The 25,113-nt window shown below is 40.2% G+C and overlaps 1 protein-coding gene across 3 annotated transcripts in view; it reads left to right on the top strand.

Annotated features, from left to right (window-relative positions):
• The window catches only part of FILIP1 (filamin A interacting protein 1), a 101,478-nt gene that overhangs the window by 27,126 nt on the left and 49,239 nt on the right, over nucleotides 1-25,113 (top strand). For all 3 annotated transcript variants that reach the window (XM_088537536.1, XM_010213169.2, XM_010213170.2), the window contains one exon: nucleotides 11,452-11,730. In XM_088537536.1, coding sequence (XP_088393662.1) covers nucleotides 11,458-11,730 — 273 coding nt within the window. In that variant the 5' untranslated portion in view covers nucleotides 11,452-11,457. The remainder of the gene's footprint in view (nucleotides 1-11,451; nucleotides 11,731-25,113) is intronic.

Consider the following 25,113-nt stretch of genomic DNA (forward strand, 5'->3'; position numbering starts at 1 on the left):
GAATTGACTAATTTTTGATTGTCTACTTGATTAAATTTTAAAATAAAGGAGTGTCTGTATTCCTCAAATTAGATTTAATTTAGCAGAGCTTTTTAAGGTTTAAAAATATAAAATATTCTTAATAATTCAGGTAAGGAAAGATTTTTTAATAGGAGATCTTTGTCCCAACTTTCTGAAATTCTAAGATCCAACTGGCTAGTCTGTTCTTGTTTGTCCTACACAGTTGTATTTACCAACAGTTGCTCTGTGCTCTGGAAAAGTTTCAGTTAGGAAAGACGGAAAAAAAACCCTTTCATTTCTAAAAGCCCTTCTGTATGCATGTGAATAAATATAGATTAAAAAATCTCTTATTTTTGGGCTATGCAGTGAATTTAAGTGGAATGAGATTGAACTTACAGCTCATTTTCACTACAGCTAGAACCCTGAGTGGAAGGAAAATAGGGGTTGGCAAAAATGAGCATAAGAGAATACTTAAAATTTATATATATAATTTTCTCTGAATAACTGATAAGCTGTCTTAAAAGATGGATTTCGAGATGAAGGAGCTCTCCTCTTAGGAAGAGACCTGGTTAGCCATTCCCCGTATGTCTAAATGACTAAAATGCAGTAACAGTATCATTTTGAGCAATTCAGATGCAGAGAAAACCTTAGGCTTTTGATCATTATCAGCATTCACACCTATGAAAATTGCTTTTTAGCTTCTGCATAATCCCCATGCATTCTCGTGATGCATAATCAGTGGATTTTCTCCAGCATCCTATTGCCTTTGAAAAATCCATTTCTGCCACTACCGAAGCAATTTAGGAAAAAGCGTGGGAGTGGGTTGCGTTGAAGGAGGTAGAGGCGCTGCTCGGGAGCAGTGTGTAGGAGAGGATCGGAGTCCCCATGTGCCGGGGATGCTGCAAAGGGCTCTGGAGCCCCTGTACTGCCCAGCCCCATGCGTGAGGGAACGAGTCCAGATAAATTTTTCAGTCACCTACGCTTCCCTGTAGGCAGCTGAAAAATATTTAAGTAAACAAATAAGTAATGCTTAGACATTACATAACTGCTGGGAAAAATATTTTCTCAGACAGCTTTTCAATAGCTCAACAGACACTTTGATTTTTCTATTTATATGCAACTTTCTTGCCTTATTTACCAATCGGGTTGTGCATGTCTGAGTAAGGTAATGTATTTGGCTAGATGCAGCGAGACAAATGAAATCCATTTTGATTTTATCCCTGCTGAAATAGGATTTTAAGAAGTCACAAATATAAAGCAAGTTGAATTTGGTTGGCAGCATGTAATTTTGGTTATGTTAATGTGAGACCATGCCTGTGCAGGGATATTTATCCACTGCTTCCTCCTCTCTTCCTTGGCGGCTCAGGGTAGCTGTGATACATTTTCAGCTTAGCCTGACCTTTATTTCGGAACTAAAATGGCAGGTAAAGTTTTGAGTGAATTAACATTGAAAGGAGGTTCAAAAAGACATAAAAAATAGCTCAGCCTGTAGATACAGGATAATTATTTAACTTCATTCTTTTCAAGTGAAGAAAATGGCTAGAGAATTTTAAAAACTGTGATCTAGAAGTCACCTGCGTAAGGATCCATGCATGAAAACTCTTGAAGTGGAGGAAGCCATCCTTTCTCAGTGACACAGAATGGAAGCGTTCAAATTTTGTGTGACCTAGTCCACCACAAGCCAGGAGATGTGACCTGCTGGGAAGTGGGAAAGTTCTGCAACCTATCTGCCTGCTTTAGCTGTGGTGCCTCTCAATAAGCCCTGCTGAACCGCTGCATCGCCAGAGCATCCTTTAATAGGCACTTATAAATATACCCCCGGAATACATAATGTACTTCTGTTTGCCTTGAACTAACCTTTTTTTACTTGAAAAAAAAATGCATGCTCCTTTGTGCTTTCCTGGCACCCTGAACATATTCTCTGTCTGTACACAGTACATATACATATATATATATATATACACACATGGTGAGCAGAACTTTCCCTTTGCATGGCCCACAAGTTTTCCCTTTCCCTTTGTAAGAAAGAAGGCTGCGAAACAGAGAGTGGAAAGGCCCTGTCGATGCCTGGAAGTTGAACAGTGGCAGGGGCCGAGCACGGACACTGTAAGGTGAATGTCTCTGCTCTCACGTGGCCAGAGGGGTCCTGGGCACACTTTTGGCCAAGCTGCTCAACACTCCCAAAACATTTGAGGGCATATTTTGGGAGCCAGTGGGGGCTAGGAACTAATCCCAGTGAGCTGTTTGGATGCAGCCAGAATGTTATGGATGCTAGGGGGGCTTAGTAGCCTGCAGGATTTTACAGGACAGCTGGCCTCGCAGTCAGAGAGCATCTCTGCACATGGTTAATCTCTAATAGGGCAGTAGCCAGAGAATTATTTTTCTAAAATGGAAAAGTGGTATTGTAAAACCACCAAAACTGATAGTGAAACTCAAGGGCGAGTTTCGTATCTGAAACTATTTTTAACTCATTGTTTTGAATCTGCTTGGCCTTCTGCTTGGAGGAACCTTTCAGGAAGTGTTGTACTGCCCTTTTGCTGACGGGGTTAAATTCACCTCTCCCTAACAGGCCAGGCAGTCGTGTGCAAGCTGGTCCTCTGTGTCTATCAACAACCGAAGCTCCCCACAAAGGAGTCACTGAGAAAGGTTTGGGACTTGCTCCCAACTTTGGTTGACAGCTGAAATCTGAGATACTACAGATGTGCTTTTACACTGTTGTCTATTCGAGGCAATATTTGTGGGAGATACAGATCTTTGGTATAATTTTTTTCCTTTGCTGTAGAATCTGTGAGGGTATCTACCCTTTGATTCTTTTTGGTTTTGTTTATAAACTGAAAGAAATAAAAATATAGCAGGTATAAAATGCAGCTGTAGACGTTTACTGGTTTCAGTGAAATCAGAGCTGTGCAAAGAAACAAGATTCAGGAGGTCTGATCAGCAAAAAATAGCAAAATACTTCCCTTGGTCCAAAGCTTAAAGTCTCCTTTTGGAACATTTAGTTTTTGTTTTTTCATGTTCTTAAAATAAAGAGTAATTTTGAAGTGAGAAGTTGAAATAGGTTGTTAATAAAAGTGTGATTCCCTCATTACCCTTTATCTTTAAGCAGAAACTGTTTCTGAACTGTTTGGTTAATAAGATGATCACTCATGGTTAAACAAAATATAAAAGAAAAAAAATATATAGCTGTAAATTAAAGAGAAAAATAATAGTTCATTTTTATTTCCTAATAGCATTCCTTATTTGCTGCATGTTTTTCTGTCAGGATACATTTCTAGGTTAAAGTAGAATTGCAGGGATCAAATAATGACCTTACTTCCCATGTTGTGTTCTCTTGGTAATGTACCAGTTCTAGGTGCTTTGGTCATTGGGTCACTTTAAGGTTAAAGACAAGGGACTCAGAGACAACAGCTGTGATAATTGTCAGCCTGCTCATACGTTTTTCTGCTTTCAGCAGCTTCCTGCCATCCTGGAAGCAGAAAATTCAGGATCAGTACTTATTAAAACCCACTTAAGAGAGTTATAGCATGGCTTACAAATTCACAATGCATTTAATTTAGGATATAAGTTTGGTCCTGTGCTGTCCCCAACACCTAAATGACCAAAACTTGCTAAATCCATTTGCAGATGCAAAAAATCTGTGATAAGCCATCTAAACTTTATCATCTGACCAGTCATTTTGCAGGCCTTTTCTAGCTGTCAGATGATAAAGTAGATGTTTAGTAGGCTTGAATTGAAACCAGTGGTGACACTGCTGACTGTATCTATATTTGAAAATCACAGTCTGATTTTCAGTCAAAATGGCAACCCAAGGAGGACTGCAACCCCAAGGAAAACTGTAAAATATGTAAAATAAAGAGACATGGAAGGACCCAGTGTTCATCCCTTATTGAGTGGCTGTGGAGAGCAAGCCCCAGGAGCCTGGGCACTTTTTTCCTCCAAAGGTCTGGTCATCTCTTTCAAATCCTGAAGTGTCCTGGTCACAGCTTACTCCACACGGATGGAAAAGGGCTGGAAAAAGACCCCTTAGAAGTCCTAACCTAGGACCTACTGGTTCCTACATTAGCACTTCTGCCACGTCTCTTGTTCCCAACTACTCCTTTCCAGTCACAAAGCCACTCTGGAGAATATATAAACCATTTTCAGACCTAGATGCATTTTTGTGCGGTGGTGTCAGCTTTTTAAGCTGTTCTCCTCTCTGTGACTCCTGTTTGTACTTCCTGGCAGCTGGGAAGCACAGTAATCAAAATACAAATAAAAGGATACATAAAAGTATTTTTTCTTTGACTGGATGATGATCTAATAACTTATCATTCTGCATACCTCATGCACCAAGATGTTTTTCCAGATGAAGCCTGGGAAACAGGAATCCCTGTGAAACAAGTCTATGTTACTCCTTAGTTGGTCAGCATATATTACTCAAGCAGAAATATTCCAAGCGAGACCACAAGTTTGTCTGAAAATGGCAAAGTCAACGGAATTAAACCAGCATGAACTCTGGTCTCTGTAAATCTGTGCCATAATTTAGCCAGGAAAGAGTTTATCTTGGAATTAGGAAAAGGTGTTAAAGCAGTATAAATCTGACTTAGTGATGACTGGGTTTCCTCTTGTAGTTTTGTGAATTTCTTGTCTGCTTCCAAGCAGATTCAGAACAGCATCTGAATATGGAATTTTCAGAAATGTCTTCTTCTTTTATGCTTTAGAATATATTTATCCTTATCATTCTTATTTCTCTTTTCAAGTGAAGGAACCATTGTGAATGGTCCTTGGTGTGCTACCTGAAAGGAGGTTGTAGTGAGGCGAGGGTCAATCTCTTCTTCAAAATACCTACTGATAGGACAAGAAGAAATGGCATCAAGTTGTGCCGGGTTCAAGTTCAGGTTAGATATTATGAAAAATTTCTGCATGGGAAGAGTGGCGAAACATTGGAACAGGCTGCCCAGGGAAGTGGTGGAGTCACCATCCCTGGCAGTGTTCAAGAAATGTGCAGATGAGGCACTTACTTAGGAACATGATTTAAGGCGCATGGTGGTAAAGGGTTTATGGTTGGACTCGATAATCTTGAAGGTCTTTTCCAACCATAATGATTTTATGATTCTGTGCTGCATTGCTATAAGCAAAAGACTCATTTTTAAAAGCTATAAAATAAATCTTTAATAAACAAAAAGAGATTACAGAAACTCATGCTGTACCTCAGTAAGTAAATCTGCTATAATTTATTATTTTTCTATACTGTTTGTTAGGAACTTAAAAGAAAATTTCACCAAAAAAGATTAGGAAACACTGAGCTATTGGTGATAGAAGAAAATAATCTGTGCCCTGGATCTAAAATGCCCAGCCCATTTATGCAATATTATTGCTGGGGACAAATGAGGACATTAATAGGGGCAAATTCTTCTTCTTTCTCATAATTAAAGCTACTCAAGTTCCTTCTGTCCCCGAGACTCCGTGCATCATGTTACAGAATGAGGGAGAGACTGTGGCACTTGGCAGTCCCTGGGGAATATCCCCTTTCCGAGTAGGCTCCTCTGAGCAATCCCACCGCCTCTCCCCAGCCCCAGGAGCTTGGGCAGCAGGTGCAGAGCCAGGATGGGGCCAACCAGCTGCATCTGGCAACTGGCAGCATGGAGCGGGGGCTGCCGCAGAGCTGTGCTCCGAGCTGCCAACGGGGACGCCGTGCCTTTGTGCCTTCACTGCGAGCAGCTCAGCAGGTCAGCAGGATGGCGGCAAATGCTCTTCCGTCATGGCCAGCAGACAAGCAGAAAGGATGAAGGCAGGAGTGTAGCACCTGAAGTAGCCCCAAGTGCTTTCCTGTCTGTATGAGGATTACAGCCCCATGTCTTGGTTTTTCAAGCTGTTTATTGATTGCAGAGTTGTCCTGATGGGTTAGAGTACCCGTATGTCTGTGCCAGGACAGCAGTGACAGCGAGCAGCTGGCACATGCTCTCACACAAGGACATAAAACTTTCAGCCTCCTACGTGTGTCGCTGTCAAATGTAACAAAGATGTTTTGCTGTTTTTGCTTTTCATGCAGTGTTCAGTTGCATTTGATGACTGCACATGAGGGCAACACAGTGGGGGAGGCTTGGGAGGGACAATGCCTCCGGCCTTGAATGTTCAAAAAATCAGGAAACTCGAGGGCTGCTAAGGGTAGGTGTTTGTTCCGTTCTTCATTGTGTTAGGCATTTGATTAAACACTTCGACCAGCAGGCCTGAAAGGAAAGCTGGAGGGGCCTGCAAGAGCAAGACCAAGAATGAGGCCCCTTGGCTCTGAGTTGTCCCATGCACAGTCTGACCGGCAGCTTCTTTCTGCAGGCTCCAAGCCAATCCTAGGCCGCATTGCTCAGTACACGCAGCCATCAGTTACTACAGACCCCACTAAAACCCTCTTACCTGTGTGATTCCTATTCAGCCAGACATACCAATAAGAGTGAATGTTTGCAGAGTTCAGGAAAATAACCCCCACGCTAATAATTTTAATTAGTCTCTGAGGTGGTGTGAGCTGTTGCAGCTCTGAATATTTCTCCTATCATGTTCCTATCAGTAAGGCTACATAGCTTTGGTTCTGGCTTTTTGGATTCCTCTGGGATGAAATTATCCATCCCCAGCTGGGGTGGTCCTTGCTGACACCTTCTAGGACAACAGGGTCAATTTGATGTCCCTATTTTCCTATCTTCTGTAAGTCTCAGAAGGTATCTCCATCTGTTGTTGTTGTACTTGAAGATACAGGCCAACTTGTTTAAATATTTTACAGCTCTTCTTCCCATTTATAGGGTGTTTCAAACCAGTTTGTGACTTTGTTTGCTTTTTTTCCTCTACTTGGAGCATATTTTGGCTTATTTTTTATTCCTGGAGCTATGTGCTGACCAGTGACAACTGAACAGAGATCTGGCTCAGTCAGCAATGAGTCCTCAGCGATCTCCGTTGTGTAACAGGCACTTTGGCACAACACAGTGCCCTACTCCAAAGCCTCCAAAAGATAGAGTTCCCTACCATAAAGTTCCCAAAGTCTCAGCGGGAGGAATTCCACTTTCGCTCAACAATAAACTTTTTTTTGCACCAGTCCTATAACATAATGTTAGTCCGTCAGAAACAGATATAATTTCTTAATCAGTTAGATCGACAATTGAACTCCAGGCTACAACTTTGTAGCCAAAAGCAACAACTATATCATGATTGTAAATCAACCTTTTTGTTATTGTTTTATAACATTATTTGTATTTTTATTACTTTAATTGAAAGAGCTACGTAGCCAAAATCAGCACATCCAATTAGCATGAGGGACTGTATTTTAAGTTCAAAGAAATCTTTTATATTATTTGATTCTAAAGACAGATAACATCAGAGTCTCATCTAACCTGTCATTTCAGCACTATAGGGAGAAGAAATTGCCATAGATGGGGGAAGGGTTTGGAACAGCACACAGACTGTCCTCTCCTGACATCCTACTCAGCAAATTCCTCCCAGATTTTCTGGTGATGTCAGTAAAAGTAACATAAAGGTTATTTCATAAAATCTTGAGTGAATTGCAAACTTGTGAAAACTGAAGGCTCCATGCCCACAGCAACAATACAAACTCAAATAAATAACCATAGCAGTTGTCTTTTATGCTTCACAGGCAAATGAAAGAGAGGAGAGCCTGAAGAGTTCACCAAGTATCATGCCAACTACCAACGCTGTGGGCTGTATGATATAGAGACGTGCTCACGACAAGACAGTAGGAGGACATTTGTTACCAGTGTTAGACTGGCAGTGTTTCAAAAATCAATTTGGAAACTTCATTCAGCAAGAGATAGGCAAGATTTTTAGCATTTGCATGTCAAAATAAGGTCATGCAACTACTCAGGAACCTTTCTTGTATCTCATGATGTTATCAGAAATACAGGCTGATGACCAGAATGATAATGTTAAGCACTCATTTCCAAACCACAGTGTTTCAAGCAAGATAACCAGTATGTTCTGGCTACTTCACACTGCTCTAATTTAAAAAAGATGCTTTACCAAACTTTATCAGTCTAACAGCTGGTTTGCATTCCTGACATACTGCATACTGGATCGTGCTGCTGATTTTGGCCCTTAAACTCTTTGCAAAGTTCTGTGTGAGTAGCAGAACTTGGCCCTCTGTCATCATTTAAGCTTGAGTTCACCTGCACCTCTGGCTTCCGCGCACAACACCTTTACACTTGGAAACACACTGGGAAAGTATCAACATCATAACTGAAGACAGAGTAGGTGTTAACGTTATGCTCATTTTGGCAAACTCTTAAACAAAGAAAGGCTGTTAGGGGCAATGTCTGTGAGAGTAACTGAACACCACACTTAACTGATGTAAGACTTGGTGCAAAAAAAATCTGTAAGTGCTAAAAAGAGTGAAAGTTTGACTGCAGGCTTCCTTTAGTGACTATCGTATTCTAATTAGCTAGTAGGTACGAAAAATCCAGGTTGATTGGTTAAGCTATTCTGCTACTGCATTAATGGCTTAAAGCATAAATTTGCTGCCTGATTTACACCAAGCGAATATCTGACCAGAAGTTTTAGTTTAGTTTGGTTTTCTGCTTTAAATATTAATTCATCATTTCTCTGTTAGGTTTCAAACCTATAGCCAATTACTTAGTTTTCATGCTACAGGAGCTGTTATCACAACTCCCAGAGAAAAGGTGGATCAAAGTATCTGCCTTGAGTTGTGACAGGGTAGCATACAGTCTTTCATAAAGCCTAACATATCCAGCTAAGTGCATCTGCTTGATTGTGCCATACTTGAAGTGGATTATGTGTCTCAGTTAGTCATACGCTAAATTTAAAGTTAATTGTTCACCCTCAGTTCTAATAGTTGTCTCATCTTGCTACAGAGAGATCACTAATGCAACGAGTTACTAAGAAGGATCCACTTTAATGTAATAATCTGTTTTCCACTGGAAAACATATGTAATACAGACTTGCAATATTTATTCTTAAAATATGTAGGATGTTCTAGAACCATGAAGCCATTCACTGTTAGCTGTGAAAAGTAGATTTGATTCAGAGATGAATGTGGCTGGAGGCTGTGGCCCGCAGGGACTCAGAAGGAAATAGTCAGAAAATAGAGACAGATTGAATCCCAAGTGCTCTCTCCTGAGAGGAAGCATGACTGGAAAGTTTAAACCCCACTAAAGTTAAACAAATTGAAAAGCCCTATCTGAGAGGAAACATAGTACAATGTTTATTTTTCCATTACAAACCTGAGACCCAAAAGATTTCCTGAGCTTTGCAGGTATTGTTCATGGTTATAATGGAGATCCGTTTTTAGAAAGCATAATTCATGTGATTAATCCAAACTATTTGATGAAAAACATACTGCATAAGCATTTAGGAAGTTAGGGGCCTTTGTATACCTGTCTCACATATTGTTTGGCTAGGAGCAGGCCTACAAGGCAAGGAATCTCACCACGAGACTCTCTTACTTGAAAGCACTGGGCCTAATTCTCTTCTTATTTATGCTGCTGGATGAATTCCACCAAATTAATGAAGTTAAGACATGAATAACCCATGATAATAAAAACAGAATCTTCCTGCTGAGCCCGAAACTACCCAAACGTAAGGCCAATCTGAACGGGAGATTTATAATGCTGCCTTGAGTCAAGTCAGTAGCAAGCCCTAGCAGACCCAGCGCAACACTAGCCAAGACGATTAGTATTTTAGGGTTTACCCCATCACTAGAGCCCTGCTGCTTTGAGATCCTTATCAGTAAAATGTGTGAAGCTGGCAATATTGAAAAGCATCTGTTTGACTAATGAACAAGCTGAAAACTAAATCTAGAGATGAATTTAAGTGAGAGGAGAGACTTGGAAGAGGAGGAATATTATTCATTATGTCTATTGATATTGCTGGGGAAAAAAAAATTGATGACTTTCAGATGTACAGACCTTTCTTCAGGTTTCTTCAGTCTGTTTGCTTAAATTGTAGTTGATCTAAAACATTATGTCTCTCTGCAAATCTTGCTTCTCCAGTATTCTTACATTGATTTTAAGTTAAAAAATTGAGGGACCAGAAGACATGATTATATACAAAAGCAAAGGAGTAAGGCAATGTAAACTCCTGGTGTTTTCCCTTAGCAGTTATATAAATTTTTCAAGTACATTGAAGAATATCTGATTTTTAGAAGAACAACTTGATTTAAATTTGCACAGTCTTACTTGCTGCTGAATGTGGCCTTGAACCAAGCCTAACTTCACTTTTGCCTTTTTGTCATGTGTGACGAAAGTATCCTGATTCCAAATAACAATTAAGGTCTTACAATGTCAAACACTGAAAATAATTACAAAGACCTACTTCAGCATAATGTAGGAAGCATGATGGGATAGAAATATTGGTTCATATACAAACATGTCTGAGTATGTTTATCTTTTTAATAATGGTAAGTAATGAAATGCACAGTGATTAATCCATCCTGTCTTCTGTGCTGTTGTTAGTTGTGGACACAGGGCTTATGTGGTAAATAGGGTTTGAAGAGACAGGAACCCTCCTAACCAAGTCTGGAGGGAAGAAAGGAGAGAGACATTTACAGGAGAAGACAGGTTAAGCTATGGTAGGTTTAATTTGGGAATGCTGATGGATATCCACCTCTGTAGAGGGAATTGGGTAAGACAGAGATTTGGGGAGGATGATATACAGACAGAATGATTTTAGCAGTTGTGTTTTGTGTGAAACCAAGCCTATATTACAGAGTGAAATTTTGAAGATGTCCTGAAGGGTTGTGTGAATCCTTCCTGTTTACCTGCTACTCCTCTCATGTCCTCTTGAGCAGGCATGACATTCGTTTTCAACTTTCCTTTATGGTGCTTGCAATCAAATGATATCATGCAGTGATTAGCTCAAGATGGGGTTTCCTACCTGCTTTGTTCTGCATTCCCAAGTTTTCTTCCTTACCTGGAATAAAACCAATGCTTCACTCAGGAAAACTATCATGCTCTTTGCATGGCATGCATTATCACTTCACTCCTACAGAGAGCTTGTACTCAAAAGAATACATTTTTATAAAAACTAAATGCATTCCTATCTCTCAGCAATTCTCATGTTGAAGGTCTGCTTACCAAATTATTTCTTTCTGTAGTGATGAATTGTGAACAATTAAAATGATGACTGATGGAAAGGAGAACCTGGAGAATGTTCTTTGCCATTTCCCTGCATCCTTTTAGTTCCCTACATTGTAACTCTTATCAGCATCTTGGCATGTTGACAAAATCTGCTTACCCTGCTTCAGGACTCTGTGAAATTTATAATTAATGCTCTGGATTTGGTGCCTGCCACACACACAGAATTGCTGTAATAGTTGAGCTTTCCATCCTCTTCCCTTGAGCTTGACACTATTTTTCAGTGTTTAGAAGACTGCTGTTCTTCCAAAACATAGTATTCTTGATGTAGTTTTTGTCAGTATTTTTTTTAATATAAAAGTCATCTTTATGTTTTTCTTTCTAGACAGGGATGAGATCCCGAAACCAAGGCGGAGAAAGCTCGTCTAACGGGCACTTCTCCAGTTCCAAGCCTGTCATCAGCCATGCAGAGAACGAAAAACTTCAGGAGGATGCCAAGAAAAAGAACAAACCTCATCGGAAGGAAGATGAGGTCATGGTATCTGCAACTGTCAAGCGGCACTCAAAATCACCTGGACCTAGTGAACGAAAGAACAAGAAGTCCATAGAGCTTTCTAAAGAGGACTTAATAAAACTCCTCAGCATAATGGAAGGAGAATTGCAGGTAAATCAGACATCTTTTCTGTATCTTTTTATTTTTTGGTCCATCAGAAATAGGAAGTCTCAATCATGACATGCAAATATAAGGGAAAGAACTACGAGGAGAGAACAGCACTAGTTAGTATTTAACAGGGCAGTCATAATGCTAAGTATCACTTTATTTAGCCTCTCTGTCTGCAGCTAACAAAGAAAGCGGAACTGTACAGAACTGACAAACACAGAGTCCTAAACATTTAAACAGAGGCAGAAAGCAACCACAGGCAAACACATCTGGAAAAAAAGACAAGTAAATACAGTGGCTGTAATTACTGTCTTTAATACAAATATCAAAGGGAGTAACCTAGAAGTCATTAATACTGAAAAAGAACATAGGACAGTCTGCAACCCTCTGCATATTCAGATGTTGCTCAGGGCTCATGCAGTCTCTCCAGCGCTCCCAGCCCATGCCTTGTGGGGTGAGGCCCTGTTACTTTTCCTTCTTGGAGTAGTGTTCTTTCACTTTTACAACCATTAAGGACTTGCTGTAAAACTTCTGTAGAAGATGGAGATGGCTGTCATCTGCACTGTAGTATGTGCTGAAGATCTTCACCAAGATAAAACTTGCATTATCCTTAACACTGCTTTTATGGGTTTTGGTATGTACAGGTCCTCAAGAGGACCCCACTAAAGCTTACCCTACTTTAGACCCTACTAAGGCTTACTTAGGCCACAGGATTGTTAGGACAAATGCAATCATTGCTACAAAGTGCATCTGTTCTTCTGTTTCCTACTTCTAGAAAGGGAAATGAATCATGATTCATTTAATCCATAGGATTTTTATGTCATCTCCAAAAAAAAAAAAAAGCTAAACATTTGAATTGTTTGCTGGTGCCTGTGTTGATCCATTAATGGAAGTAGGCAAGCTAAAGCTCTTTGGCTTGAGATGCAGGTCTGGCTGTGACACTGCAAATGAGGATGAGCCAAGGAAGACTCCAGCCAAAGTAAATACTCTGGTATTACCTCCTGGCTGTCACAGTGACCTCATACACTGTGTCATTTCATGGCTTTTCATTCTGAGATATGTGGGGTCATCTCTGGTGGCTGGCTAGTGTTTTGTTGGATTGCCTAATCAGACTGTGGTTTTATTTTGAAACTGCTTCAGTACCAGCAAAGCAAATATTGTATGGGCACATGTGAGAATATTTTGTGCTGAGAAGTTGTACCTGTAGGACCAACCAATATTTTTTGAAGAAAAAAATGCAATAAAATATCATGGCTGTTTACTAACAGCCGTGAGCAGACTGATCTTAGGTCTGTGCTACTAAATGCAAAGTAGCGTGAAGCTACTCCACATGCTCTGAACAGCGAGCTCAGATAAGGGCAGTAATCTAGTCATTACTAACTTGGGGCTCATTAGGATTAATTGGTAATGTATACTTCATATGCTTGGTTTACTAATCCCATAATCTAACAATGCAGCAACCACAGGCACATGGTATGGTGCTGTCAGTATCCATTAGGAGTCCTTACATTGGGGCATGATCTCTCAGCTCCTAATTTTGAAAGATGAAAGTGCTATTAAACTATGAAGACATGCCCTAGCAGTGATGCAGTGATGTGATTTTTTTTTTTTTTTTTTAGTATAATGACCTCAGGTAGCATACTTGTGGTTTAGATTCTAGGACCAAGTTAGACTCTTCCTTTTTTTCTCTCTTCAAAATTCCTGACTGGACCATGTGCATTTACTGAATTAGAAAAGAATGGATTTTTATAAACTGCTGTGGTCACCATGGCCCAGGACTTGTTTGGTAAGTAAACAAAAGAATTGAAAAAGTATACAGAAGTTGCAATGATGAAAATGTACCCCTATACACATGGCAGGAGAGCTGTCAAGGACAACCTTGATGAAGGAGAGTGAGAAACAAATGAACTCATGACGGGAATTGATTTTAAAGGCCTTACGGTTCAATAATATACCTTTGGGAGATCTTGGGAGATCTCACTGCTTGTATAAAAAAAAGAAATGTATACCTGGTCTTTAAAGGTACATTGAATGCACAGAGGAAAAAAAAATAAAGGTGTTTCTTTCCTGTATTTTGAAAAACATACCCTCCTTTAAAGTGTTACAAAACTGCTTCAACATAAAACTTCAACCACTCGTAGAATAAATAGGAACGCAAAGGTACAGTATCAATTTGCCTGATTGTCAGAGTGATTTTAGTTAGACCAAAAAGTAAATATTATTAATTGCAGAGCAATACAGGCAGCATGATCTGTACAATAGAGGGATAATCCTATCTGGGGCTCACAGATTTTTGTCCAGCAGTCTGTATGTTTGCCCTGGCAGCAAAATATTCCCTTATGACGCTTTCTCAGTAGCCATTAATCTGCAGCAATGCCAACACTGTTTTTCAGCAGTTCCTGATTGGGAACTTGAAAGGAAATGATGACCAGCATCTATACATTTTTGCCATTTACTCTCCGATTGCAAACTTGTCAATAAAGCACTAAAAAAGCTTGTTTGCAAACACAGAATTCCACTGCTAATCACTGGATCTTTCAAGAAAAGTCATTTCTGAGTGAGGTTCTTTGCCTATTGCCAGACAGATGACAATTTAAGCTTGGGAGACAGTTTCCCATATTTTGCACCGAATAAAATGGCCATAACTTTTCCAGTCACAACCTTGTTACAGTCCATGTGTTTGTGCATTTCTCTGGAGCCTGTGTTAAAGTGTGAACTGTCACTTTCCTCTACTGTGGGTCTGAAGATATGAAAGGGGAGCATCTTAAAATGCGTTCTTAGAGAACAGGCAGCATAAAATGCAAGTGAGAGAGAGATTATAAATCTAACTCTCAGACACAGCTTCTGAGAAGTCTTTAGATTTCTGGCTGGCCTATTGTAATGTTGATTTTGGACTTGGTTTGGAAGGTGAAACACTGTGCAGCAACTATCCTGAGGTAAACCTATTTGCTTGATGTCCCTTCTTCAAGAGGTAAGACCAGATGCTTCTCCAGTGTACAGAAGCATTTTCCTGTGGTCTTTTCATTTCAGGTTTCATTTGATGGTTAGTGTGAGTGCTTGTGTGAAGTGTTAGACTGACAGCTCCCTAGAAGGGATGCCTATCCCTGCCTGAAGAGGCCAACGTAACCCATGCCAGAGGGCCTTCCTAGATTGGGGGCGAACACTTCTAGCTGTATCCAGTGTGATTTGGTCTCTCTGATGAGGTTACTAACCAGGAAGTTGCCCTAGGCATTGAACTGAGACTGACATGCTCTGTCAGGATGGCACTAGTGTTAATATATGGACCTTAGGATGGTGTCTGGCTATGTGAAGGAAGTCTGATCATGCTAGTGAGCTCCAAGCCAAGGCCTCCTGGAGCAAAAAGACCTATGGGAAGTCTGTTTTAAAATGGAGTCCTAGAATAAACCTTTGTCACGCTATCTCAGCCATCATTGGCCAGTCTTGCTGGCCTGTCATGGACTTGATAGCAATGAATAACTTCCTGGATGCTTCCAGGAGTTAGTAGATTAGGCTTTTAACTGCCTTTTTGACATTGTTACCTTAACTATCACTTCTTGTCAAGCTGCAGATTGCACTGGTGGCTTCGCTGGGCTACAGGAACGGTTGTGCTGTGGCAGGCACAGTGGAGCTGGCTGCTGATGTTGCAGTAGGGTCACTGTAGGTCTTCTCTGAACGGAACAAGAGGGGCCGACTTTCTGGCCTGCTTGGAGATTTCTTTGTCATCCTGGGCATTTCAGGGAAGGGTTTCCAGGGGTGAATAAGTATGTCTGTTTTGGTCTGTCTGGTCAGATCCTTAAGAAAGACTTAGATATTAGTGGTGTCATTTCCTGCAATCCTCTCTCATAACTTTCGCTATTCTCAGACTACAAATCCATTCACTCATAACATTTTCCTGAGAAATTGTACATGACACTGGAGGTGATGGGCTATAAATCAAGTCCCATCCTCTATTTTCATTTACTTTAGGCAAGCACTTTGTTCAACCTTCTTCATGAGTTTGTCTGACTATGTCTTAAGATGAGGTAGGTTGTTTACTACTGCTATTGGGAAAGTATTCCAGAACACTAAAGCTTATTTTAATTTCCAGTGTAATTACGACCATTTCCAGTGAAAATCACTCTAGGAGCCAGCCTAGAATGAAAACATAATTATATTATAGTGAATTGTGCTATATGGTGAATTATATGGTGAATTGTGCTATATCAAAGGTGCAGATCACCTGATGTCTGACACCTGTCATGTTTGTAGAGAGCAGCTGAAGGACTTCTGAGCCTTTGTTTTGTTGTGCTACGCTCTCTTATGTTTTAGTACTACTTTCTTTTAGCAAAACAGGTTTTCCCCTTTCTTGACCATCCCTTTAGCAGCCATCTAGCTAATGCTTAGTTAGAAGTACTTCATGTCAACTCCCAATGTCTTTACTCTAGAATTGCCTGAAAGGTCAAGCAGGAAATATAGCATAGATTGGTGGGAGAAAAACAGAAGTGTTACTTCTTAAAGTTGGAAGAGATAGTCTTAAAGCTGGAAGAAAAAGAAGACACTGTGGCACCAGTCCAGAAGAATAACAAAGTAAAGAGGAGGGAGTTTCCAAGTAAGTGGTCGTTAGCAGTATCTCACAGTTTGAGAAACTCTGGTCTTTTGAAGAAGAGCTTGAGTGAAAAGAATAGGTAAACTCAGAGAAAAGTTCATAAAGAGTAGCTCTGTTTAAAGTGTTTTTCAGTGGACTGAATGAGTCGAGCATATCATACAGATGAGCACATCACACAGATGAAGTTCAAATTCCTTTAGAGAAAGAAGTTGGCACATACAGTGCAACTGAGAGGGGGAGAGGACAGGGTTAATGTGAGGAGAGAGAGGTGATTTAAGGAGAATGGAATGAGAGGAAAAAGGTTGGGCAAGAGAAGAAAAAAGAGTGTAGGAAAGGGGGGAAAGAACAGTGATAAATGCAACCAGCCTAGAGACATGGGAAAGGGACTTAGAAAGCACAAGAGAATGAGGAAGGTGGTAGTCTCCACAGAATAGCCAAATGTCAGCGTTAACAAAGTCCCTGAAAAATGTTTGACATGAGAATACTGCTAAAATGATTTTTTCTTTTTTCTTTTTTAATCTCTCATATCTGGCAGTCTTTTGCTTGGCTTTTTTTTTTTTTCTGGAGAAGCAGGCTTTTGCAAAACAGAAAATCAAGTTAGGGTAGACTTCAAACTGCAAACACTCCCTTTTGCTCTCACTGAATATTTTATAAGCAGAGATAAAATTGTCCAAAATAGCATTTTTTTTTCTGTAGTATACAGTCATTGCTGTGCAAAGGGCAGAGGATACCATGCAAGGTATGCAGGGTGTGCATAGCAACTCCCAGAAATTACAAATTTTAAAATAGAACGCTGAAGCTTTCTGTGACAAAAAAAAGAAGAGATAAGGTGCTGTATACTGAAATGCAGTTAAATTGGGTTATTCAGGCAATTTCCTGTTTCCTCTGAAATGAAGGGCAAAGGTGCTATCGGCCACAGTGATGATAACTGCCCCTTTGGTAATAAAATTGCATGTTTTTTAAAGTAATTCTCCTAAATAAAATGTCCCTGTCACTGAGTAGCTGTAGGCAGAATACCTCTTTCTCAAAGAAATTTTAGCATCCTTCTCTGCTAATGTCTGAACTATAGCTTCATATCATTTCATATCTATCATATCAGTTAGACAGGGAGGGACAGAAGAAGGAGGAGTAATTGGCAGGGGTCTCTGATCCACTGAGCATCTCATCTAGAGTGGAGGGAGGAATAGGAAGAGATGAATTTTTGGAAAAATTGTAGTGTCCTCTTCAGAAAGGAACATTAAGTACAGCCTCAGATAAAATTTAAGTTTTGATCTTGTTCCCACTGGGATCAGTATTTTTTAATTCCATACTCTGTTGCAATCTTTTTCAAATTGTTTTAATCAACTGATATAATTTGATTATTTATTTAATTAATAGAAATTGTATCTTAGTGCAATGGTAATGAGCAAGTTCTCATGTTCTTGAAAGCTTTCTCATGTTCTTGTAAGAAGGCTCTCTCTGTGGACGCGGCTGACCCTCCTGCAGTAAATGTTAGATGCATGAGTTCTTTGGCTTTAAAATATCTGGGATTCTTGGGAAAGCCTGCAATGAGCATATGTCTTGTGTGTCATAACGCTGGCCAGTACTCTGAGTCACTGGTTGTTAATTTAACATTTCAGTTGTAGCCGAGACTGTTTTTATTAACTTTGCTGCCCTAGTTGTGTGTTTATTAAGTTTGTGTCTCCCATTCTCCAGCAGAACATCAGATAACCTCTGGAGAGCAAAACTGATTGTTTCCAATCCAAAAATGAGTTTTAATAACAGCAAATACAAACGCTTATATAATAATTGTGAGAACATGAATATTTGAGACAGTGTCTTGTTTCTAAAGGTTTAAGGCTCCACCTATTGGTTGATTTGAATGAGAAAAATGTTAATGGTTTCACAAAGAAAACTACTGGCCCTACTGAACATCCTGTATGTTGCCACATCTTTGCAAAATTGCTGGCTTAAGTGTAGCATTCTGCATTATGTCCAAAATAAAATGAACTCAGTGATTTATATTTGAGGTCTGTGAACACAAAGCAGCAATCCCAACTATCACCCAAAATGTCGAGACACTGTTAAGTATAGTCCTTCTCTAAGACAGAAGTGGTTTGGATTTTTGGATTTTGCAAGTATTTCTTATCATGGAAATGATTGCTTTTTTCTTCTTCTTTTTTTTTTTTTTTAGCGTAATTTCTTCCATACCAGCAAAATTAGTGGGAGGGTTTTTGACTAACTAACCCAAGTGCAGTTACATAGTGGCTTCCAGGTAGCTGTTGCCTTTTTGTTTAAACAACTTAGAAACAGAAATACTGATGCAGTTGAGTCTAAAGTGAAAATAATATTCAACAGATATTGGCTCAGGCATTCTCAGCACCTCAGGCAAAACGGCATTTTGGAGGGCTACAGAATGCAATGTGAGGATCCAAGTAAAGCCATGTGGCTTCACTTCCCTTGCTCCCTCTGATTATTTCTCTGTTCAAGTAACAGGCTAGGAGGGCAGGCACTGGTAAGCACTGTAATGCGCTCCTGGTATTCTTACACATTCATCCATCAGCAGCAACTTGAATGCACAGCAGTGGAGCACAGAGCCTTCAAAATCAGCTTGTTGAAGCCAACAAAACGCTTGGACAAGAGCGAGTTATGTATACAGTTTATTACACATGTATACACACTCATGTCTGTTGGTATCCTGCTCTGAGTTATGCTAGAGCAGCAAAGGAGGCAAAAGGATTTCCTCCAAGTTCATCATTTTGACAGCTAGGGCCCCAGTGGCACCGGCTTGTCTCTTGCTCCATCTCATTAGACACGTGCTCATTCCTGCCAGAAGAAGGCTAGGTCACTGCTAAAATATATATACATATATGTGTGTGTCTGTGTGTGTGTGTGTGTAACTGAAGTTCAGTTCAGAGCACCTAATTTCAAGTGCTTCTTTCCTCATACAATCAATGATGCACTTTCAAAGAGCAGTTTGGAGAACCTGGTTTAGATGAAAGATAAAATTATCCTAATGAGTACATTTTCAGTTTTCCATGTATTTCAACAAATTGGATGATAGTCTGGAAATAAGTAAAACCACATGAAATTGAAGAAAATAGAGGAATTGAGGAATAGATGAAAATTAATAGAAAAAATATGATATTGATGTCACAATGCCATAATTTTCCGTAGTATTCATGCTGTATATCCCAGGGTCTGGGGATCTTGTATGTAATCATGAATTAAGTCTCACAGCATTTCTGGGAAGTATTATTTCCTTTATAGAATGGGAACTGGAACATGGTCAGGTTGAGTTATATGTGTTAAACATGGGAAAGAGTCTATAAACAGAACCTGGATCTCTTGAGTCTTGGTCCGGACTGTTTCCATTATATTAAGGGGAAAATGGTAACACAAGAAAGAGAGAAAAATGCTTTTTCTGCTATTATCCTTTCATCATTTATCTTTTTTTTTTCTTCTGAAACATATGGTAACAGATCATAAAATAAGTGCTGTTCACAAAAGGAATACAACACCTTACTACCGAAGTTGAGCAATATAAACATGTCTTAATATAGGTGAAACGTGCTACAATTTTAATGACTTTCCATTTCACTGTAGCAGCTAATAATCTGGCATTTACCTGGGATGTGGCGACCTGCAGATCATTTCCTTAGCATGAATAAAGCAGAAAAGGGACTTCATCACTGAGGTTTTCCGTGTCTGATTTGAAGAACCAGGAGTTACCTGTGCCCTTGCAAAAACAGGGGTGATTAGTGCTCTGCCAGCTGGTGAGAGAAGAAACCTAAAGTTCTTGTGTTAATTTTGCCATTTTTTTTGGGCTGCATACTGCAACATCTAGCTACGTAGTGATCCTGAACTGTGAATACCCTTTTTGAGCATCGTTGATGATTCTTGCTGCCGAAGGGTCCAAAAAGGTTTTTTTTTACAGTTGTTCTTTCCTCTCCTGCTGGCTATTTGCATCAATCTGTCATCTCTGCTTTCTGCCAGGCTTCGCACCATCTGTAAAGTGTTACTATATGGTTAAAGCTGCCTAGAAAACAACATCTATATAACTGGATATGGTATCATCCGAAACAGAGAGTTTTGCCATTGTGATGCATTCCTAAAGCCACTAAAGCTTATTCCAACATGCAGACTTGTGCACACAACTGTCAGTGACCTCTGACGTTGGTGTCTCCGTGCTGATCGAGATCATGACACTGAAATTCCTTGTGCTGCAGGAACTTTCCCGTGGTTTGATAACATCAAGCAAAGCTCTCTTCCAGTGTGGAAAGACAAGAAATGATATCCCAGTCCCTAATAATTCTGAAAAGCATCTAGCAGTGTGGAGTTAATACTTCTCGGGGCCTTGCCATGGGGATTTTCTGGCCACGGCCCAGACTACAGATAATTAATTATGTCAGTGAAAGGCTCTGGTGGCCTGTTTTCTTCAGAGAAAAGTGACATCATCCATGGAGCTCTCTGGCAATAAAGCAGAACAAAGCTGTGTGGGCAGGAAATAACAGACAGATGTCTTCTAGTGCTCATTTGATCTGTTTCGAAGCTTGCTGCAAGAAGTAATATACTGCTCAGTGCTGCTTCTCCCCAGCTCTGCAATCTTTAGCACCGAGTTTTTTAAACACAGGAGGCCAAATTAATCTCTGATGTAATTCTTCTGGAGCCACTTCAGAGGATTTATGCAGCAGATGATCTGGTCTATCATGTACCTTTCCCTCCATATTGATTTTAGAAGGACTTTCTGTGTTATCACTGTGGGATAACTCATAACAAAATGAAATACACTGTATAGCTCCAAAGGCTCTGCACAAGGTCAGAAAGTTTTGCATGGTGTGAACAAGAGAGAATGATTCTGCTTCATATCTCCCGAGCCACAAGAAGGCATGTTCATTTCCTGATATATTTCAGTAAACTTCTGTAAAAAACACTGAAAGTCTCTTTCTGTCACTGAAGTAATATTTTGATTTCCAATGAGAACCACTGACCTAGGCTTGTGACCAGAAATGCTAAAAGAAATCAGATCAAGTGAACTCCACAATTTCAAGTGTTAAGAATTTTAGGAGAGATGAAAAACAGTGTCTCTACCCTCAGAAAAATACATTTATATGTCATTAGCCAACATTTTGTATGGTTAGAATCATTAGGTGACTGAAACAAATAAGGCTACTTCAGATATCTTGTGTAGGTGAAAAAAATATTTCTCAAGATTTTAGCAAAAAGGGACTTTGGATGATACAATATGTGGTAGGGCATCTGATTTTCCAGCTTTGAGGCATGCCCTATACACTAAGTGCAACACACCTGGAAACAAGTTCCTACCCAGGCACTGTGGAGCCATAGGGATGCTGCAGTCGACGAGCACATTGTTAACAAATGTATCATCCCAGCTGGCGGGAGCAATTTTTATTACTTTTTCTATACATTGCATCACGATACAAAATGAAGAAAGTTTGCTTTTCTTTTAATTGCTTAAGTTTCCTTCTAAGGTAAGAAAAGAAGGGAAGCAACTGAGTCTAAATCCTTGTGAATTAACATCAGGAAAGTTTTGCAGACAATTTTTGGGCTACCCCTGCCTGAAGCTGTTGTCTTCATTGAATTCATATAAATGAACGCTCCATAATCACCCTCTGTGGCCTCAAGTGGGAACGTTCAGAAACAAGTCTATTCCTGTCTTGGCTGTGACTGAGCACGAGCATGCCTTGGATAGTGCCGAAAGCAGGATGAGAACATCCTCCCGACCGCCTTTAGAAAGATGCCTCCATTATGATGTTCGTTAGCTCTAGGTGAAAAGTTTGCAAAGTCTATTGGAATTTAGGAGATGGGCCACTGGTAAGATCACAACATTACATGGAGAACCTGTGACCTTATCTAGTTTCTGATCCAGTATGGAGCAGCTGTTATACTATTAATAACCTGAGCTGTGTGAAATAACAACACAAGTAATAAGTAAAGGCCCCTATCTGTGGTTTAATAGCTATTTTCTTACCATTAAGCAGAGGAAAAATAGGACTTTATAAACGTTAAGTCCTCTTGAGTAGCCATGACAAAGTGTTGTGAAGATTAGAAAAGAAATACTCAAAAGGTGGAAATATCAGAAATTCCAAATATTGCATAAATGTATTCCCATAAACACTACTCATGGCCCTGAATTTTCAGAACATGTTTCTATTAACTGAGAGGAGTCTTATCATGATATTGAGGAATTTAGATCACTGTGAAGTCATTAGACATATTTTAAATCAACCATGGAGCCATGAAGGGAAATAGTTACTGATAAATGGTTTAGAGAACTGTGTGTTGCAAATTGGCAGGAACCCAACTTATGAACAGACAAAATCGAGGAGAAGAATTTAGGTAAAGTACTGGCAAAGGATCTTGACTTGGATTTTGCTCTTGTCTGACAGTAATTACTTTGAAACCATTCAGGCCATCCTGAATACGCCTATATTTTTTTCCTAATTTAATAGATGCCTTCCATGAAACAAGTTTTATCAGCTCAGTCCATTTCCCAGGTGACAAATGAGCTATTGCAAAAATGCCCCGTTATTGGGTGCTAAGTTTTGTTAGCAGTCTCATTGGAGAGGCCAAAGACTGTGGGAATGGAGAGCACGGACTGTAGTAACTTGGCAGGGCAGGGCACGGCGAGGAAGCACGTCCCGATGCTGGCCGTGGGGAACAGGCTTTCCATTGAGTGGGAATTGGGTTGCTAGGCTGCCAGTTCCCTTGTGCAAGCAGCAGAGTCATGCTATTGTTTTCTCAGTGTTTCCAGTTCCATGCATAGACCTCTTTACATCCTTCCTATAGCATTTAAATATTTCACTGGATGCATATTAGAGCACAGCCATATACCTTTAGTCTGCCTCAAAGTGATTATTTCACGTTTTTTTCATGGTAGCCATGCAAAAAGTGGTCTCACTGCAGCTTTCTAGCTGGGTGGTTAAAACACACTCCTGAGAGGAGGAAAGTGTGAATTTGTATTTTCTGTGTGGAAAAAAATCTTGAACTTGGATCCCACATTTTAAGTAAGTAAGTGCACTATTCACTAGTCCCTAGAGGAGGTGGAAAGAAGATAGTGGGAAGCTGTATGTGACAGCAGGGTTTGATGGATCTTCAGCCCCTCATGGACCTACTAGAGATCTAAGGTCACAAACTGTTAGAATCTGGCACTTCTGATAAGCACTAAATGAGGCTTACATACAGTTGGTCATTACAATTCCTCTATCAGCAGAGATGGTCAAGGCAGGTCCACTGACAGGGAGTCTCCTCAGCAGGCTTTACACGTAGGGAAAACCTTTCACTGTATCAGTCCTCTTGTGCTTTTCACCTTGAGAGTATTTCTGAGTGACCTGCTCATTAATCTGCCTTGATCACCGCTACTATTTAGAGGATCGGTTATTTGAGGACACTGTATTAGCAGAAAAGTGGATTTATTTTCCAGGAAATAACAAACTGAATATTACAGATAGAAGCTTAGCTTAGAAATTTCTCTAGGTCTATTTAAGTTAATAAAAAAACTAAAAAGGCACAACAATTTCTACAAGGGAAAAGGCATATGCATTTTAAAATCCATATCTTGACTTTAAAGAGCTTCTCTAACTGACTGCAGTCTTCTGGACTTTTTCATAAATAATTTTCATTTGTTCAAAGCAGATGCAATATATGGTCATCTTATGTCTGAAGAGTCTCTCTCATCAGAAAAAGAAGGGGAATTCAGAGATAGTTTTCCTGTGCCAAAACACCATTGCTCTTCTAGTGAAACAGCTAACAACTTCAATCCGTGATTTATATCCAAGTTTACTTCCCATTTGGAATCTCTTCCTCATGTTTGTCTTCTAGCATATGCTTTGTGCTAAGCAGAACTGTAGTTTGAGACAAAGGAGACACCTAAAGTAGATGTCCATCAGTGGAAAGGCTTTGCCAGCATGGTGCCTTTTCCTTAGCTAAGGAACACCTTTTGTAACTCTTTCTACACAAATGTGTTGATGTAGCCCAAGAATTCTTCCACAGGCTTATTTGGGCTTGTTATCTGAAAATGGCCTGTATCCTGAGATATAGCATATCTCAGCTATCATTATAGCTGTTCACTATACAGTGCATTGAAAGAAAACGTCTCCATGCTAATTCCCATCTACTTGTTACAGTGGAAAATTAGTCATTTGAAGGAAACATGAAATCATGAATTATACAAGCCTACTGTTGCAGCATATTCCCTATGCAAGTACTCCAAGGGGTTTCAGAGAGACTCACTGAAGTTTGTAAATCCTGTGGCTGGCGGGAAGCTACGCTGTCGCCCCCGTCCCCATGAATGTGCTCTGCCAGCGGGTAGATGCATTTCAGGATCCATCTATGCCTGGGCTTGTCTCTGACCAAATAAAAGCAAATTTCTCTTCAGTTTATTATTAGCAGGAGGCCCCTTTCTCGCTCCAGTGCTTCCTAGCAACCTGATGTGGAGTGTCTGTTTGTTAGTTTGCTTTTCACAAACTGTTATCATAAGGCCATGGAAACAGAGCACTCGGTGAATTAGCCGATACCCTTGAAAAGATAATGATACGAAGAGCGGGCCAAGCCCGGGAAGGCGGGAGGCACCTCACCATGCGACAGGCCGCGCTGCATCTTGCCTGTCTTCTGGAGTGAGGGCAGTCAGATCCACCTTTTAAAGACGAAGCAGCAATTAAGGCGCCCCTCAGAGCTCTGACTCGAGGTGGGACACCCCCTCCTTGCCCATTTGGGGTCTCGCTCCTCCGTGGAGTGTCACCAGCTCCTCCAGCTCAGGCCCTGCTGCAGTCCCTGGGGAGCCAAACCCAGAGCTTCCAGCA

The sequence above is a fragment of the Tinamus guttatus genome, unplaced genomic scaffold (assembly GCF_059628265.1).
Source record: "Tinamus guttatus ecotype Peru unplaced genomic scaffold, ASM5962826v1 Tinamus_guttatus_pri_ptg000806l, whole genome shotgun sequence".
Classification (NCBI taxonomy): Eukaryota; Metazoa; Chordata; class Aves; order Tinamiformes; family Tinamidae; genus Tinamus; species Tinamus guttatus.